Here is a 16,859-nt window from a genome sequence, read left to right on the forward strand (position 1 = left end):
TCTATTTGCAGTTGTTTTTCTCAGTTGCAGTTCGTTGAGCTTTCAGGGCCCCAGTAATAATTAATTCACAGACTAAATAAACTATCCATTTCCTATTTATTAATATAGATAGCATCGCCTATAGTGTAATCCTAAGCCAGATGTTTTTTCAACAAGCTACTTCTTATGATGCCATGACCTCCATGGCCCATTTGACGTTGTGTTCACTCCCTTAAACGTACCTCTCTTCATGAACGTCCCTCCTGCAGGTGAAGGTGAAGAGGAGTGGCAGAAAGAGCTTGTGAACGGCTCTCAGAACGTTGTGCTGAAGGGCTTAAAGGGGGGCCTCTCCTATAGGGTGCGTTTGGTGGCCAAAGGTCACCATGACCAGCCGCTCCACCACTCCAAAGAGCTAGTGGTCACGGTACCAGGTGAGGCAGTTGGTGGGCGGTCGCCTCCACCTTGGCCTGACCTGGCCTTGCACTGTGCCGTGTGTAGAATGTGTAGTAGTTTGTGCCGTTGAGTAATTATAACCTGGCCAAGCATGGGTTTAACAGATATGTTGTGGTCGCTCTGTATGCTAGGCATGTTCTGTAGTGATATAGAGGCAGCATACAGCAGTGTGCATGATTGTGTGGTTCAGTTTCAGTATAACTAAGTCAGTCCCGTAGATGTGGTAACTAGAAAAGTGGATATTATCCTAATATAGAAGTTAAATAATTTTGTTTAGTTTAGTGTTATTATATACAACCTAATATTACCAGTGGACCTACGTATGTGTGTCCGTGTTTGTGTGTGTTTGCGTGTAATTGTTATTGCGTGTTGTTGTTGTGTATCTATGATTGTCTTTCTGTTCGCTTGTGAGACAAAGATTGATTCCCTATATTTACTACTAATGCAGTTTCAGTGTGTTCAAGTCACCATTAGCTTTAATCTAGGAGATTTCTAACTCATCTAACATGAAGGTTGTCTTTTTTGTAATAGTAAGCAATCATGACCCACTCATGAACTGAAATCTCTTAACTAGTAGGTACTAAGAGAATGCTAAAACATGTTTAATGCTGACTTACTACATTTATTCCATGTTTGTTTTAATTTGTAAGTGCGGATGATTGTTTCTATCTTTCCTTCCCAATGGAGAAAAGATAGTCCAGCCATACATTTTAAGTGTTCCTCTCCTCCTCTGGCCAGCTGTGGCGAGCAGACAGGTGGACATCGCCACTCAGGGATGGTTCATTGGCCTCATGTGTGCTATCGCTCTTCTCATCCTGATCCTGCTCATTATCTGCTTCATCCAGAGGAATAAGGGAGGGAAATACCCTGGTGAGTAGTTGCTCAAACACCACCATGGACACACTCATACATAAACCCACACTTTATGTCTTTCAGCAACATTTAATAGGATTCAGATACATTTAATAGGATTTTCAGATTAGATTTTAAACTGTTTTGTCTTTGAACTGAAAGCATACTAATCAGACTATGATTTAAGAAAGCCATCTCCCACACCGCAGTGCTATTTTATCATTTTAGCTGCGTACATTTTGTAACGATATTTTTCATGTTATAATGACACAATCTTCTCATTCTTACTGCAAACTCTTGAAACCTTTCTCATTGTACAGATAATCACTTAATCTTGTTAAATTACAAAACTTTCTTGTTATCTCACAAAATCAGTGTACAAAGATTTAAAACAATATCCTGACTTATGTCATCTAAGAACTTTTCTCATCAAAACGTTCTTAATCTATGTACTGATCTGTTATTTAATAATGAGAAGATTTTAGTGGGATGGGATAGTGAGATGTTAATTTTGTGAACTAGCAAGAAAGTTTTGTGATATAAGAAAAGAAAATGACATGTTATTGCAGATTTCTTAGTAAAACAGAATACTTTGCTGTGTAGTAACATCATGAGAAATACTTGTCATAACAAGAAACTAAACAAAACCATGGTGTCATGGTGGCAGCAATATTGTCGTCACATTGAATCTGAAGAATGAAAAGCTATGAACATAATCACTATAAAAACAACTTAATGCATCATTCTATACAATATGCAATATTATACATACATCTTTACAGGCTTGTCTAAATTGCCTCCTCTTTTCTCACCAGTCAAAGAGAAGGAGGATGCACATACAGACCCAGAGTTCCAACCCATGAAAGAAGATGACTGCACTTTTGTGGAATACAGGTGAGAGAAAGTGCTCCGGCCTCTGGAGTCCCCAGAGCCAATTTTACCCACCAAACCCTGCCCCGTCCCTGCTTTGTGCCCAGATCTGCTCTCTGTGGCTGGGCTGGAGCTCTGCACTCCCTCCCTCCTCTCAACCCTTACAGCTGACCAATAAATGACCCAGGATCACCAGTAACAGAAATTCAAAACCAGAAGAAGTGCCCCCTCCATTTGAACTTCTGCCACCATGAAGCACAAGAGTTTCTTTTCCTAGGTTTTGGGACATCCTGGATGCTACTTGTGTTGGACTCTGTATGTGCTTGATATGACATTGTGGTGTCATTTGAGAAGCAGGATTCTTCAGGTTCAAGGGATTTGGGGGTTTGTATGTTTTCAAACTTAAAATAAGACAGTCAGGAAAAAAATAATAAGCTAGATTCATTTTCAACACATCGTAAAATCCCATTCCACCTAATAAGCTACTCATAATACATTCTGTGTACAGTATATATTGTATTAACACTTTGCCTAGTGTATTGCTACTTACATACACAACCCTGATAGGATTGAAAATCACAGAAACTATCATACTTGCTAACTTACAGCAGTTATCCAGCTATGCTTGTTAGCATCCTCTCTCTCGGCTGCTTCTCCAATCGCACGCAGAATAAAGAAAAATGAAGCACTTTACTTCTGTATAGCTAGCATTTTTGAATATTGTTTTTTATAAGTCAATTTATAAGATGTCTTGCTTTTATATTTTATATTCCTTTTGTATTATGTATACATAAATCTAATCTATGGATTTTTTGCTGTGATAAATACATATCGATATATATATATACACACATACATAATATGTGATATGCATGGTTTGAAGATCTGATATATGAAAATTTGCTCTAGGCAATAATGTATTGAATGGAATTTATTGTTCATATATGGATATACAGTATATAGATGCATTTGGATCTATTATGAAATAATCAGCATGTTCGAGGGAAGCAGTCATCACTGAGTGTACAACAACTAGTTAATACTGTCCATAACAGGCCAGTAGCCAGTCTTTAATAGTAGTCATTCTGAAAGACTGGCAACAGTTTACATTTTATTACTGTCAAAAAATTTCACGAAAAGACCAAAACCAATTATGTGTAAGTCCATTTCTCAATATTTCTCAACTTCTCTAGCTTGTCTGTAGCTCTCTGCTTCAAGCCCACATTCCCACAAGATTTGACTCCCGAGGAGTCAAATCTTTAAAAACTTAAATATACATTTACAGCAACAGGACAGTGTAATGTAATAGGGATCAACTAAAAATAAACTACAGTGCCCATAATGAAAGAACATGTCGCCCAGTGCAACCATATGGCTCATACATGTCTTATTAATAATCTTTGAAAGATAATGGAGCTCTGTGGGACAGAAGAATGAGATATGTCAGGCTTTGGACATGTAGTCAACACTTGTTAGTATAATTAATTGATTGTTTGCCTTTGTCTTTTCATGGGATTTGTTGAGAATAAGAAAAATGTAGATGAAAAATGAACTTACAGTATGCTCTGCACAAGGCAGAGCAAACAATAAGTTCACAAGATAAAACTAGGGGCCAATTTACACTGCAAGGAAACTTCTCCAATGGACATCAAAGAACACAGTAGACAATAAATCACAAGGCAAAGTGTACAAATATCATAGTGCCTTTGTGAGAGTATAATTTATATCCATGCTGTTTCATTAGGCTCAGCTGGAACCTTACAGTATGTCAATAAAGGCATAACTTAAATCGACTGAGCTGTTCTTATTTGACTGCAGGAGAGGATACTACTGTGAGTTCAGACTGTACATGCACATGGCGTATGTGCCTCTCAAAGTGCCACACTCACATAAAATCTCTTAAAGTGTGTGCATAGTGCAATCGTGTCTAGGAGTGACTGTTGTGTTGTGTGTGGGATCTCAGCTGGATCTCCTCATCCGAATCCAAGGGTGTAGGTCTCAGGAAAGGTAAGGGTGATGATGGTGTGTGTGGGGAGGCGGGCAGCGTTTGAGGGTCATCGTCCTGTAAGTCTAGCATGTGAGGAGGGTCAGTGAATAGTCGAGTCACTGTGGAGAAAAATGCTCGCTGTATACACATCCCAGGTTTTCACGGCTGTCATCAAGTTTAATATTTGTTCATAAAGCCTTCATCATGTGTGGTACATTGAGAAATCGTGCCATTAATTTGCCATTAGTCTGCATCTTTACTGTGCTTTTTTCCCTGAAAATGCTTTTGCATACTGATAATTATCTTACTGGATTATATTTAGATTTAAGAACATTTCAGCATTATGAGGGCTTTGTGATCTTATCTCATTGATGTTCAACTCATGGATGTGGAATGTTTTCAACTATCTGATATCCAAAGAAAACTTTCTTTGCAGATTTTTCATGCATTTTGCCAATTTGTGATTATTATCATGCTTGCTTTGGGGGATGTTTGGCTGAAACCTTGCTTTCCAAGTTCTGTTCATATCATTGCCTTGGATTTTTCTGTTTTTCATCACAACCTTTGCCTTGGGTGGGTGGGGGTGCTTTTGTCAAACAACACATTTACCACTTCATTATTGGTTTCAGGGGGAATTTGAACAGGGTATGACTGCTTGAGCTTTATTCCCCTGTTGCCTGATGGAAACCAACTAATCATTCATAGCTACCGTTTTTTAGACATGGAGCAAGCCAAACTCAAAAGTTCACTGAGTTTAGTTTAAAAAGTAAAGAAGTAAAAGAGAAAGAAACTTTACCATTACCTACCAAACTTACAGTAGGTTATGGTAAAAGGAACCATTGGCTGCCCACTGCTCCATCTAAAAAAAGTGATCACTAATCCTCTTGTTGCATCAGCCACATCATCTCACCTGTAACACATGCATGTTATTTTCTCCTTCAGTGACAATGAGGACCATAAACCATTAAAAGGGAGCCGCACACCGTCTAATGGGACAGTTAAGAGAGACGACAGTGACGACAGTTTAGTTGACTACGGGGAAGGAGGAGACGGACAGTTCAACGAGGATGGCTCTTTTATCGGCCAGTATAGCGGAAAGAGTGCCAGCAGGGACACTGCTGAGGGCCAGGAGAGCTCAGAGGCCCCGTCTCCTATTAATGCCATGAACTCCTTGAACTCATTTGTGTAGCCAATCAGTCCTCACAGTATGAGGTGCTGCACTGACTGCTCAATACCCACATCTCTCTTAGAGGGCTGTCCCAACACCGCATGGCTTTATGATCTCACGTCCATCCCCAGTGCCACATGTGACACATTATTTACAGACGACTCATCAAAGGCGCTATGTTATGTTTTCATTTGGAAATCTTTATGGAGAGGCTTGGAAACCCATAGCTCATCATATAGGAAATAGCTAAACCACTTATATGATTTTAACAGTGCATGAAATACCTGATATTACCTAAATCCATATATAAATTAACACTTTGATATTAACAGGTGTTGCATTCTTGCTGTACCAGGAATCTCTCATGGACTATGCAGTGCTTGTCTGAACTATATTTGTTTTTGTTATTGGTTATTATATTATCTACTATTTTCAAATAGTAATCACTGTCTACAGTAAATGATTATTACTCCATGTATTTTTTCCAACACTTGTACAGGAATCTGTATTTAATAATGTAATTAATTCATGTAATTCCATCATGCATTTACAGTGCACAAGGCAGATCATGTACAGTGTACATATAGATATATATATATATGAAGTGAACTATCTGTAAACTGAATATTTGGGGCAGCGCACACAGCATGCTTGAGATTGCTGCGTTGACACATCTTCATCTGTCAACACTCTGTTGAATGATCCATCTGCACCTATAAAGGAGGAAGCTGAAATTCTGCATGGCATGTCAAATGACCTTTGCCCTGCATGTGACCTTCTCTTACTGAGCTTGATCTGAAGGCCACTGGGAAATGTTGAGGATATGATAGCTTGTCTCAGTCCCTATAGTGCTCCTTCAGCAGGTAGTGCCTTTTCTTCATCACAACAATTTGATTCTGAAGTCTCTTTCCCAAGCTCAGTGACTGGAACAGAAACAGTAGTAGGACTGCAGAAGTCCCATCCAGGAATGGATAAGATAAGATAAGCTTGAGAAGAGGACCCTGTGGAGGGAGGAATAATTCATACGCTCCTGTCATCTTTTTTTAAAAAGACTCTTCCCAATGCCTTGAGACGCCCGACTGGCTTTGATTCCACCAAGAAACTAAACGCACCCACACTGGATCAGACTAAAACATGAAAACCATTTCTGGGACATAAACTCTGCAGTCATTATGTACAGTACGTGATTGTATTTCTACAGTGTATGAATGTATGGATATCTGTGAGTGTATAGGTGTGTGTGTGTGCAGATAACGTACATCATTCAGTTCACATTAGGCAAAAATTGTTCACTTGTACTAACTACATTTGAGGGCCTTTGGATGGAATCAAGATTTCTTTTCTCTTAACTTGCATCAAGTTTTATTTTTTTTTTTTAAAGACGTGTAGAATATTTGTTGAATTTGTAAATACTTTAATTGATTGTACAGGGACAAGCAGCTTATAAGGCAGCCTAGAGAGGCAGTATTGTGCATGATATGGTTTAACTTGTTGATAGGACTGTATTAAATATAGACTACTTGTAGAGAATATATATTCTTTTTTTTCTTGCTGTGCACAGTGTATATTGTACTGTAACTAACTGAACAGAAAAGTGCATATAAATTTGAATTCTGATTGTTTTCTGATTTGCTTGTCGGCAAGTTATATAACTTTGGTATTGTACAACAACTTTTAGAGTGTAAACACAATATTAACTGATGTGCAGAATTATATTGTTCTGATTTTTATTGGTTCTAAGCAATCCCAATATACTGCCAAAACTATGCTCTTTTCTGACAGTATTGCAAATGGTTTTGTATTTAAGAAGCAGATTTGTACTAACAGATACTTTCTTTGTCTCTATTTAAGTTTATCCTTTTAGTGCAAGAATAAAATTCAAGCTACTGGAAATATAATGAATGAATAAATAATTATCTGCTTTAATTTCAGTTTTCAGACTCTTCTGTCAATGCCCACTCTCAAAATGAGTGATGTTCTGAATGGAGCTGGATTCAATGACTCATACAAACCCTGCTTTCCGGGCATGCTTAGTGCTCCACAATGTATCCTCAAATTATTCATTATTTAACAAACAATTATACCACACTATAAAGATGTGTGCCATTTCAGTATGCTACGCTCTGGCCAATACTGCAACCAGAGAAATGAAAACAATTAATTCTGTATTTCTGCAGAGTTACAGTGAGCAGTAACACTACTCTGCACAGTGAACAGAAGCTGGGGGGCTGTGTGAATATGGATGCCTTCACCTGCCTCAGTCTCTTTAATGTGAAGCAGCTATAGAAAGACCTTATGGAACACAACAGTTGGGCTCCATCTTTTTGGCGCTCACTTGTGGCACTTCCACTTCCATTACAGTCATATTGTCAGGGTAATAGTGAGAGAGCAGCCCGCCATCTGGTGCATTATCACACAGCAATGGTGTCAGGAAGCAAGGAAGTCTGTTATCTAGTGTCTTGGAAATACTTTCTCTCCCTCTGGCAAGGACTCTTTGCCTTCTGTTCTTTCAGGTACACTAATTCCTTTTCTGGGGTAAAGCTGATTGGGGATATTTCACAGAATTGTTTGCACTTAATAACAGCAGCGATTAAAAGTGGACTTATTCTCCACATATTCATGAACTGAGGTCTTTCCATAATGAAGCCAGGAGAGTTTTATGAAAGATGAGTGCATCAGGGTGAACTGCACTTGGCTAGAATGATGTCTGCATTATTTCAACCAAAGCAAATGACTCTCGCACTCAGCAGCAGTGATCTCACAGACCCCATGACCTTCAGCTACTGAATGATGATTCATCATTTTGTTTTTGACAGATTTTCCCTCTTGTCTTTACTGCCACCTAGTGGTGGCAATTGGACAGATGACAAATAAGCTACAGGCAACACTGAATCAGAAATGTATGCAAGAAATGTGATTTAAATTGGCAATAAAATTAGGTATTGATCATTTTATTGTTAAATATTTCAGAAATAAGGACTGAAAATATCTTATATTTGCTATACTGTATTCAAATCACAGCCTGCTGACTTTCCTCACATTTCGGCTGACTGTCTATGAGCCTTTGAATTCGTTTGGCCTTCTGTTGACATCCCCTGTCCTAAATTACAAAGGCTTCCTGTAAGAGGCTTAGCCATTAACTTTCATGGCAACAGAATCACATTATTTTTTCGTTGATTGGTGATCATTGCATGAAATAACCAGCTGCCCCACTGCACTTCTGACCTCTGCCCACCCACCTTCCAGTTGCTGCTCTGAACCCCTCCCTCCATCCCCTAATTCCTCATCCAATCCTCAGTGGAGTCATTCTGCATCAGTTGTGTGTCTGCCATATAGAATCCATTAACCATTCCCCATTCCTCTGTGTCCAGCTCCTTGATTTACTGCTGGGTGGAAAAGCCTGGTTTGAATTGATGTACAGCTGCTTTAATGTCCACCTCCAGTCTGCTTTCAATGGGGAAAAAGGCTTCCTGTCTTGTGTGTTGTGATGTCCTCTTTCCAAACAGCCTAGGAGCTTTAAAACACATCATTTTTATCCCAGATGCTCAAGTGAAGGACGTGATCTTCCACCGTCTACAAGCTTCCCAATAAGACATTATGCAGAATAAAGGATATCAAAGGCAGGTATTAGAAAAACACCATCATTTAGTTTTTGGTATTTTGAAGTGTGTGCTGAGCTTTAGGGCGTCTGTTCCTTAGATGTAAGTGGCAGAGCCTTTGTGCCTTTATGTAAATTTGCCCTTTTCTGATGCTCTGAAAGCTGGGGAGGATAATTGTTTATGATTACTCTGTGACATTTCCATATGGCTGACAAACGGTTTGCCAACAGACACACTCACTTACATGCACACACACACATCTGTCAAGACCAAGCTGTTTGCAAGCCTGAATGGTGGGTTTGGTTTGCCTGAAATTGAAAACCCAAAATGTGCTGGGGTGAAATCACCTCTTCCAGTAATTTCTGCACCAGTGTTTCTATCAACCCAAGAAGGTTTTTTTTCCCCTGAGGGGGGCTGATGAGTTGATGTGGTGGCAGATGTCATTGCACTCCTGTTGGATGGGTGCAACATAAAATGCGAGCTTTGTTCTATCGATCTGACGCTATCAAACCCCCTCCCTCTTTTTATCATGATATCACCAGGATTATAACCCTCTCCGCACCTCAATTCCCTTTCCCCATGCACCCTACCCCCCATGCCCATGTGTATTGGAACTGGGTGGGTGGGGGTTAACTTTGCATGAGCCCCCATGGAGATCACTGGGGCTAAAGCACATTTACCCTCCCTCCTTCCCCTCCCTCCTCCATCTCCCTCCTCCTCTGCTAGGCAGATACATGACAGCCTCCTATTCTTTCCTCCAGACAGCAGGGTGTTTGCTGTTCCTCTTATCCACCCGAGAGACCGGCCTTGTAACAGTGTTATTCACCAGCAGGATCTATCTCTATTTGCACTGTCATGTTGTAAGAGGAACAAAAGTGTTTGTCTGAGGGTTGAATACACCTAGATCTTGGATAACCCGAGAACACAATAATATCCTTTTGGGCCCTGTATCACGCTGCTCTATTTGTATGTTATGAATTTCCTCAGTGTTACTGAATTCCTTTGGCCCAGCTGTTTTCTGTTTTTCTAATACAACCCCCTCGGATGGAGATAATGTATTTTTTTTTCTTGTTTATTAACAACAATTCCCATCTCAGATGGAACAATATTTTTTTTTAAAGAAAAGTTGGAAAAATAGAGTGCACTGGTGGGTGGTTTGCACCACATGCCACAGAACTGCAACACCATTGTTTGAATCTAGCTATGGACCTTTTTTACATGTCTCACCCCTTCTCTCTCTTCCCAATGACTCTTGTCCACCTCTTCACTAATCACTGTCCATTAAAGGAAAAAAATGCCAAACAATATATTTTTTTAAAACAAGAAAAACAACAGCCTGAGGGAACAAAGCAGCAAAACTCAATTTGATATAGAGCCATAACCTTCATGTAAAATCAGTCTCTGATCATATCAAAAAGAACTTCTTTGATATGTTCCCCCAAATTCATCCAAGGGGGCTAAGTCCTTCAATTAATTCTACCCTGCTCTTTCTCAAAGATTCCTGCATTATTTATGGGCCGCCGCCACAGCAGATTATTATTTGCAGTGTGGTGTTTACATCCAAGATTTAAATCTAATCCCAGGGGATTGAGATGGTCTCATGTTTGGACTGACACATGGGTGAGGCGTTGTAATTAGCAGAGGTGGCCTTTTGATATCTGCCTGGTGAAAAACAGGCAGACAGTTAACATGCAGGCTGCAGCCACACTCTTTTCTCATATTCTCCTTGTGGTGTCTAGTCATGCTGATCAATTTACCTGCTTTTGTTTTGAGATCTACGTGTGAAACCTTTGCTTCTGCTGGAAAAAAAGGAAGGAAATTTAGTTTAACTCTGGATAATTCACAAACCTTGCTGTCAAAAATTTAATTTTCTTTGAAAGCTTCAGCTGCTAAGTGCAAACATACCATTGATTATGCAGTGTAAAATAAACTCTTTAAATTAAAAAAAAATGCAATCATTACTGGGAAGGCAGACAAAAACAGGTCAAAAGCTGATGCAACTTACTGGACAATCTGACAAGTAAATGCTTGGCAGGGAGTGTACTACAGGGGCTAATGGCTAATGGGAATCAGGTGTGTAAGCAGGGGGTTGGGGCAGAAACACTTAAGACGCTGGCTGGGCAGGTGAGGACCGACAAGGAATGATTGGAAGGGTTAGAAGAAACAAAGTGAGAACCAAGTGAATAAGAAAACCATTAAGTCCTAAGGCAATTAAGTACATTTACGTACATTTATTCAAGTTCTAGATATAAAGTACTATTTAGGTCAAGTTATGGAGAGTTAACACCCAACTCTGCAGCTCTAAGGTGGTTTTTACCCTCTATCAGGTTTTATTTTCATGATATATCCACTGGCATAACCAACCCGTTTGCTGATTCAAAGTTGCTGTACGCTTGTGTTTTTGTTTTGTTTTTTGCAAACGTTAGCATTAACAGTTAGCATTAACAGTTGTTTACTTTCCAGTCTAGAAGAAAAGTTGCAACTTGCAAGTTCACATCAAACTTGATTTCTTAACTCGCCATGAAGAGATGTCTCCAGCAACGGAAACCAACGCCAATGTTAACTGCTGTTTCGCTTTTATTATTTTCTTCTGAGTTAGCATGCTAACTAGCTAGCCGCGGCCCGTCCCTTCTCTTAATGCTACTTTGCCAAAGTGAGTTACTGTAGCGTCCAGTCTGCCCCCATTCAGCGAGAGTGTATCCTAACCTCCTGTCATGTAAACGGTTCAGTGTCTGAAGCTCTTGGTATAAAACCAGCTGTTAATACAAACACTGGCTGCTACATAGCCATAGCAAAAACATACACATAGCTAGCTCCTTTACTGTAGCAGTGGAGAGATTCACTGATGAATAATCCACAGTATCGCTCATCAAAAGCTCAAACTTTCCATTAGATGTTATTTTTATACGCCCTGCCCATTAAAATGATATCATATGAAACAACATATTGTAATCTGTGTTACACTAAAGGTAAATGTTAAACTGACATATTGAGGCAAAGCTGTGTCAGAGATTCCCTATATAATCTGTAAACTGAGAGACATTAAAGGTCTTGTATGCATTAACTTTTTTTTTAATGTTAGTCAGGTGAGCTAGACTGTGGAACCCGTGATGGTGCTCAGGAAGAACCCGGACAGCACTGTGGGAGCCACTGCTACCTCCTGGTCCTGTGGAACAAGCCGGTCTAGCGCCCCCCTAAGTTGAGAGTCATAACCCTTCATCCAATCCCCGTGGACAGGACCGCGGCTCTGACTCAGTTCCTTTCCCCGCTCTTGAGCGCCCGGCGATGCGGTGCTGAGCAGGCGTGAGCATCGTGAAGGACACACGGACGGACGCATTTGCCCGCTACGGAAGGTAAGGACGCCGGGGGGCACCGGGCAGATAAAGGGAAAACTATTTTTTATTTTTTATTTTTTTTACATTATTTCCAGAGAAGCCGGGCGCTGCATTTTGACAGCTGGCAAATCAGTGTTGTTTACAACGGGCTGAGTGGGATGTGCGGATGGAAAGGAGCTCATGCAGCCCACCGCAATGCAGAATTGTGAACAATTTAGGTATGAAGAAACTGTATTTTTTCATTTATGTGTCCTATTGACAGATGATGCTGAGATACTGTGTGAGCTATAAATGACTTACCGTGGCGTGGTGGGGATGATGCTGTTACACGATCTGCAGCACATCCTGGCATCCCAGTAAATTGTCGATGCACAGAGTAGATGTAATGATTTTGAGATGTTTCGACCCTATATCGCACATGGGCTTTAAGCAAGTATTAGTATTAAATTAAGCATTAATTAGACCACGCCAGAGGCCATAGCCTAATAGCGCCGCACATACCGACGATTCAAACTACCGCCTGCCTTAAAGCCAAGATTAGGAAGCACCCGACGATTGTAAACACTTTGATCCGGGGTGGAACTGAAACGCATGCCCTGGTGTTAGTGCCGCGATTGATAGGGGCATATGTTTCGGCTCTGTCATCTTTACTGGCAGATTGAGCCGCAGTGCTTAGCAATGGCCCATCGCAGGGTAATTCTGTCAGGATGTCAGGTGCCGGAGAAGGTGTCATGGGCGCGTCCTGACACACCAGACAAGGCTTCAGTGGAAAGAAACTGTTCATGATACATGTCGCCAAAGTAAGGTTTGGGTACTTTCAGAGGGGTTTCCAAGGGGATCTTCATCATGTATCTTAATGATGAAGAATGTTTTTTTTTTTTTTTTATTAAATTTTTAATTTAATTTTACTCACTTGGTTGTATGATGACTGGGAATAAAACATGATGGAGGTTTTCTCACATACAGTTAAAACAAGTCATCCAAATATAAAAATATTAGATGTGATGGGTGAAGAAAAATATTACACTGGTATTCTAGATCTGCATGGGGTCAGTGATAGAAATGTTTTTCAATCCAGCAATCCAGCTCAGCTAACAGCTGCAGTGGTTCTCGTCACTGTGGATAATGTTGTGGAGTCTGTCTGCCACTCAAGATGTACAGGTATGTGATCAGTCTTTCACATATCACAGTTTTCTAAAAGCTGTTAAATACTGGATTGAGTGCATGGCTTTTAGTACAGAGCCCTACAACAGAAAGCAGACTTTGGTTTTAAACCACCACACATTTCCATTGTGAGCCTGTAACATTGACTTGTGATGTAATCAACACCACTTAGCTGGAAGGAAAAATTATATCTAATAGGCGTCTTTGTTTGCTGTTTACAGTTCTAGAGTTGTTTTGCTTTTGTGAATGGTGGCGCTAACTGAATCATCACCTGGTATTTTGGGTTACTGTTCTCAAGTTAACATATTTTGTAGGTAAGAGCTTGTAAGAGCTTACTGTACGACTTGTGCTCCCACATCTTACTTTCTCGCAAATATTTCTCATCATCTGGTATAAAATGTGTTTTGAGAGGATCTACTGATACATGTTTGAACTATAATGCCTCTGGGAACTGTGCACTCAAATTTCTTTGACTACATCTATCATCTTAGTTTTTTTATGCATGCTTTTGCCATTCAGTGGTATGTGTGAGATTCTTCACTGTGTGCTTGTCCTGATTGAATCAGAGCCATAAATGTGGCACAAAATGTCAGTGGGATTCCATAGCCGCCTGTCAGGTGGAGCACTTTCTGAATCTTGTAAGCTTGACTGCTGCTAATGCATCCTGTGCCGTCCTATGTACACCCTGAGGACAGACTCTCTACTTCATGCTAGGTGAATGAATTTACTCTGCTCAGAAGTAGGCTAAACTACTGCATCTTGCGTTTTATCCTCTTGCTCTACAACGAAATATGTCTGAATATAGAGTTTTGAATTTTGTAATAAGCTGTTCCTTGCCAGCACATGGGCTGAACTTTTTACACAACACTATGTCCTGTAAGATGTGGCTGGTCTGTGATGCATTTCAAAGCTACAGCCTCAGCCTCCATTAGTGTCACACTCAAATGACTCAACATAACCGTCCACTTACTTCTCCTGTGGTTTGAAGCTTCAGTCGCACCCTTCAGCCACTCATACATTGAGGTAGACAGGATATCCTCACCTGAGTCAGAGTCTAGAGCTGTCTGCAGCCTCCCCCTCTCCACTTAAGTCAGCATGGACATGAGTGCAAGGGTGAGAGAGATGGATTTTTTCCACATCAGATGTATGAAATTTTACTGCAAATCAGCCCAGTGCATGCAGAGTTTTTTCATATTCAACAAGACAATGAATTTGCTGTTTCCCCATCTCCTTTAAACACTAATATCTTCATTTAAGCAGCATGATTTTGGTGCTCAAAGCAGAATCTTGGATGTTTACCATCTAAGATTTTAGAGTCATTTTAGGAGATTTGATTTGTTTCCAGATGTCCGTCTGAGCCCTGGGCAACAAATTCTTGGGCAAAGAGTCAAAGCATTAGCTGAACAGAGGATGATAGATTTTGCGTCTGATTTTGAAAAGACTCTAAACTGATGGGCAGCGTTGGCATTTGGCATCAGAAGGGCTAGTTTGTTAGGCACTGTTTGTTCTGTCAGACTGAATGCAGTGTCAGTCCCGCTGGGGGCGGGGTTTGTCCTGTGGACTTGCTTCATTGTTAGGGTAAATGCACTAGGAGAGGATGTAGCAAGACGAGACAACTTATGCACGTGAATATTGTATGTAGAAACACGCACAAACACCAGCCTTTATTGCTGCAGTTGTCTTCACTGTGTGTACGAGTACGTCTCTCTGTCCTGTTGACAAAACATGCGATGCTCTTGTCTCGATGCTTCCTTTAGATTGCTCAGCAATTTACGCAGCAGTGATCAATAGCGAGATCCACTAATGGTACGGCAGTGAGGCAGAGACATGACGTCTTCTGTGTTTGCCTGGAGACAGACCTCTTCTCTGTTCATGCCTGAAGAGGAGAAAGGGCCTCAGTCCCCATCTGCCATCCCTGGCTATGTGAATACAGTTTGCACTAGGCCTGCCATGGAGTCTCCCACTGTGGACTGCTCCCTGCTTCCCACATGCACGTGACCCATAGATCTTATGTGGAGAGACAGAGCTAAGTGAGACAAAACCTTTACACAAAAACAGTGCAGAATTGTATTCCACTTGTTGAACGTGCATCTAATTTGTGCCATGTTAGACTTAACATTAAACCTGATGTAAGTGTAGTTTTTCGTGTAATTTCTCAGTTTTGTTATTGACATCCTGTAAAACAGTGATTCTTGTTTGCTTTGTAAAGCCAGTAGGTGGAGAAGAGAACCATGCAGGTGGGAGCTGAAACGATTAGCCTATCAGTCAGTTGACATTACAGTGATCATTTGAAGACGTTAGCTTGTGCATTAGGAAACAGTGACGGGTATTTGCCAGGATTTTTTGATATTTTCTAGACCAAATGATTAATCCAGAAAATTAAGCTGATTAATCACGATTCAAAATAATCTTTCGTTGCAGCCATAATGCAGGTGCCAACATTAGCAGCTAGCTGTATCCTTTAAGCACTTTACTGTTTTATGTTGATAGGACTTTGCTGTTAAATCATTCCCTTTGTTTGACTGAATAAGGTTTGGTTGCTTGGACTGATGTTCTATTTCTGGGGCCACTGTTGCTCACATGACTCTAATGATGGTGAATGGTTGCTGCTCCCACTTCAGGAGACTAGTGATTTTTAATTCCAGATCCTGTATGGACAATTATTCAGCCACACTGGATTAAAGTTGATTTAGTGAGTGTGTGTGCCCGCGCATATGCAAATGCAAGTATGTGAGCGAGGGACTGATAAAATACAGTATAGCCTGCATCATTGGGCTTTTGTTGATCTACACAAATGCAGCACATTGCTGAAGTTAAAAAATAGATTTATTTGATATCAGCTGCTTGTCTTTTGTCTATTTATAGCATTAAAGCTCCCAGAGAAAGATATGATTCATTTACTGGCAAGGTTAAAAAAAGTTTTTGAAGAAATCTCTTGCTTACAAAGACACTGAATAATTAAACTCCCCTTAAGATATAAATTAAAAGTGTCTTTTACGATAGAACATTTAATCTTTTCCTCTTTTCTTTATCAGTGTGATTTTGTTTGTTGATAAAGTGTCGATCGCCCTCAGTGACTCACATGGTTCCTCCGGTTTGTCTATCTGCCAAAGTGATGTCTCTTTCAAAATCTCATTACTCCAGTTCCCTTAAGATAATGTGGACTGGACAAGCAGGTAGTGTTTGGAAATTGCCTGGCATCTCCCCACGCCATTAATGGGGGAAAGAGAATGACATTGATCAATGTCATCGAAGTGTTATCACTCGGTATGTAGATATTTCAGGTTCAGTGAAAAGGATTTGTCATTGGCCTGTTGGAGCAACTGAAGGTCAATTCCTCAAAACCACACTTTTATTAAAACTAAGAAAAAAATCGTTAAGATTGATCTATAAAAGAGGTCGCTGATGAACTGGGTAAATGTCAAAATACTGTTGTTCCAACTATTATTTTG

General features: G+C 40.3%; 2 protein-coding genes across 5 annotated transcripts in view; both read left to right on the forward strand.

Annotated features, from left to right (window-relative positions):
• The window catches only part of LOC121181882 (neuronal cell adhesion molecule-like), a 70,819-nt gene extending 63,600 nt beyond the window's left edge, over positions 1 to 7,219 (forward strand). For 3 of the 4 annotated variants that reach the window (XM_041038089.1, XM_041038090.1, XM_041038092.1), the window contains 3 exons: positions 1,171 to 1,302; positions 2,100 to 2,178; positions 5,084 to 7,219. In XM_041038089.1, coding sequence (XP_040894023.1) covers positions 1,171 to 1,302; positions 2,100 to 2,178; positions 5,084 to 5,330 — 458 coding nt within the window. In that variant the 3' untranslated portion in view covers positions 5,331 to 7,219. Of the gene's footprint in view, positions 1 to 248; positions 411 to 1,170; positions 1,303 to 2,099; positions 2,179 to 5,083 lie in introns of all 4 variants that reach the window. The other variant, XM_041038093.1, reaches the window with a different exon arrangement.
• A 4,906-nt stretch (positions 7,220 to 12,125) lies between these two features.
• The window catches only part of cntn1a (contactin 1a), a 59,634-nt gene continuing 54,900 nt past the window's right edge, over positions 12,126 to 16,859 (forward strand). The window contains exon 1 of the mRNA XM_041038865.1: positions 12,126 to 12,261. The gene's annotated coding sequence lies outside the window, so the exon portion shown is untranslated. The remainder of the gene's footprint in view (positions 12,262 to 16,859) is intronic.

This window comes from Toxotes jaculatrix, chromosome 5, assembly GCF_017976425.1.
Source record: "Toxotes jaculatrix isolate fToxJac2 chromosome 5, fToxJac2.pri, whole genome shotgun sequence".
Classification (NCBI taxonomy): Eukaryota; Metazoa; Chordata; class Actinopteri; family Toxotidae; genus Toxotes; species Toxotes jaculatrix.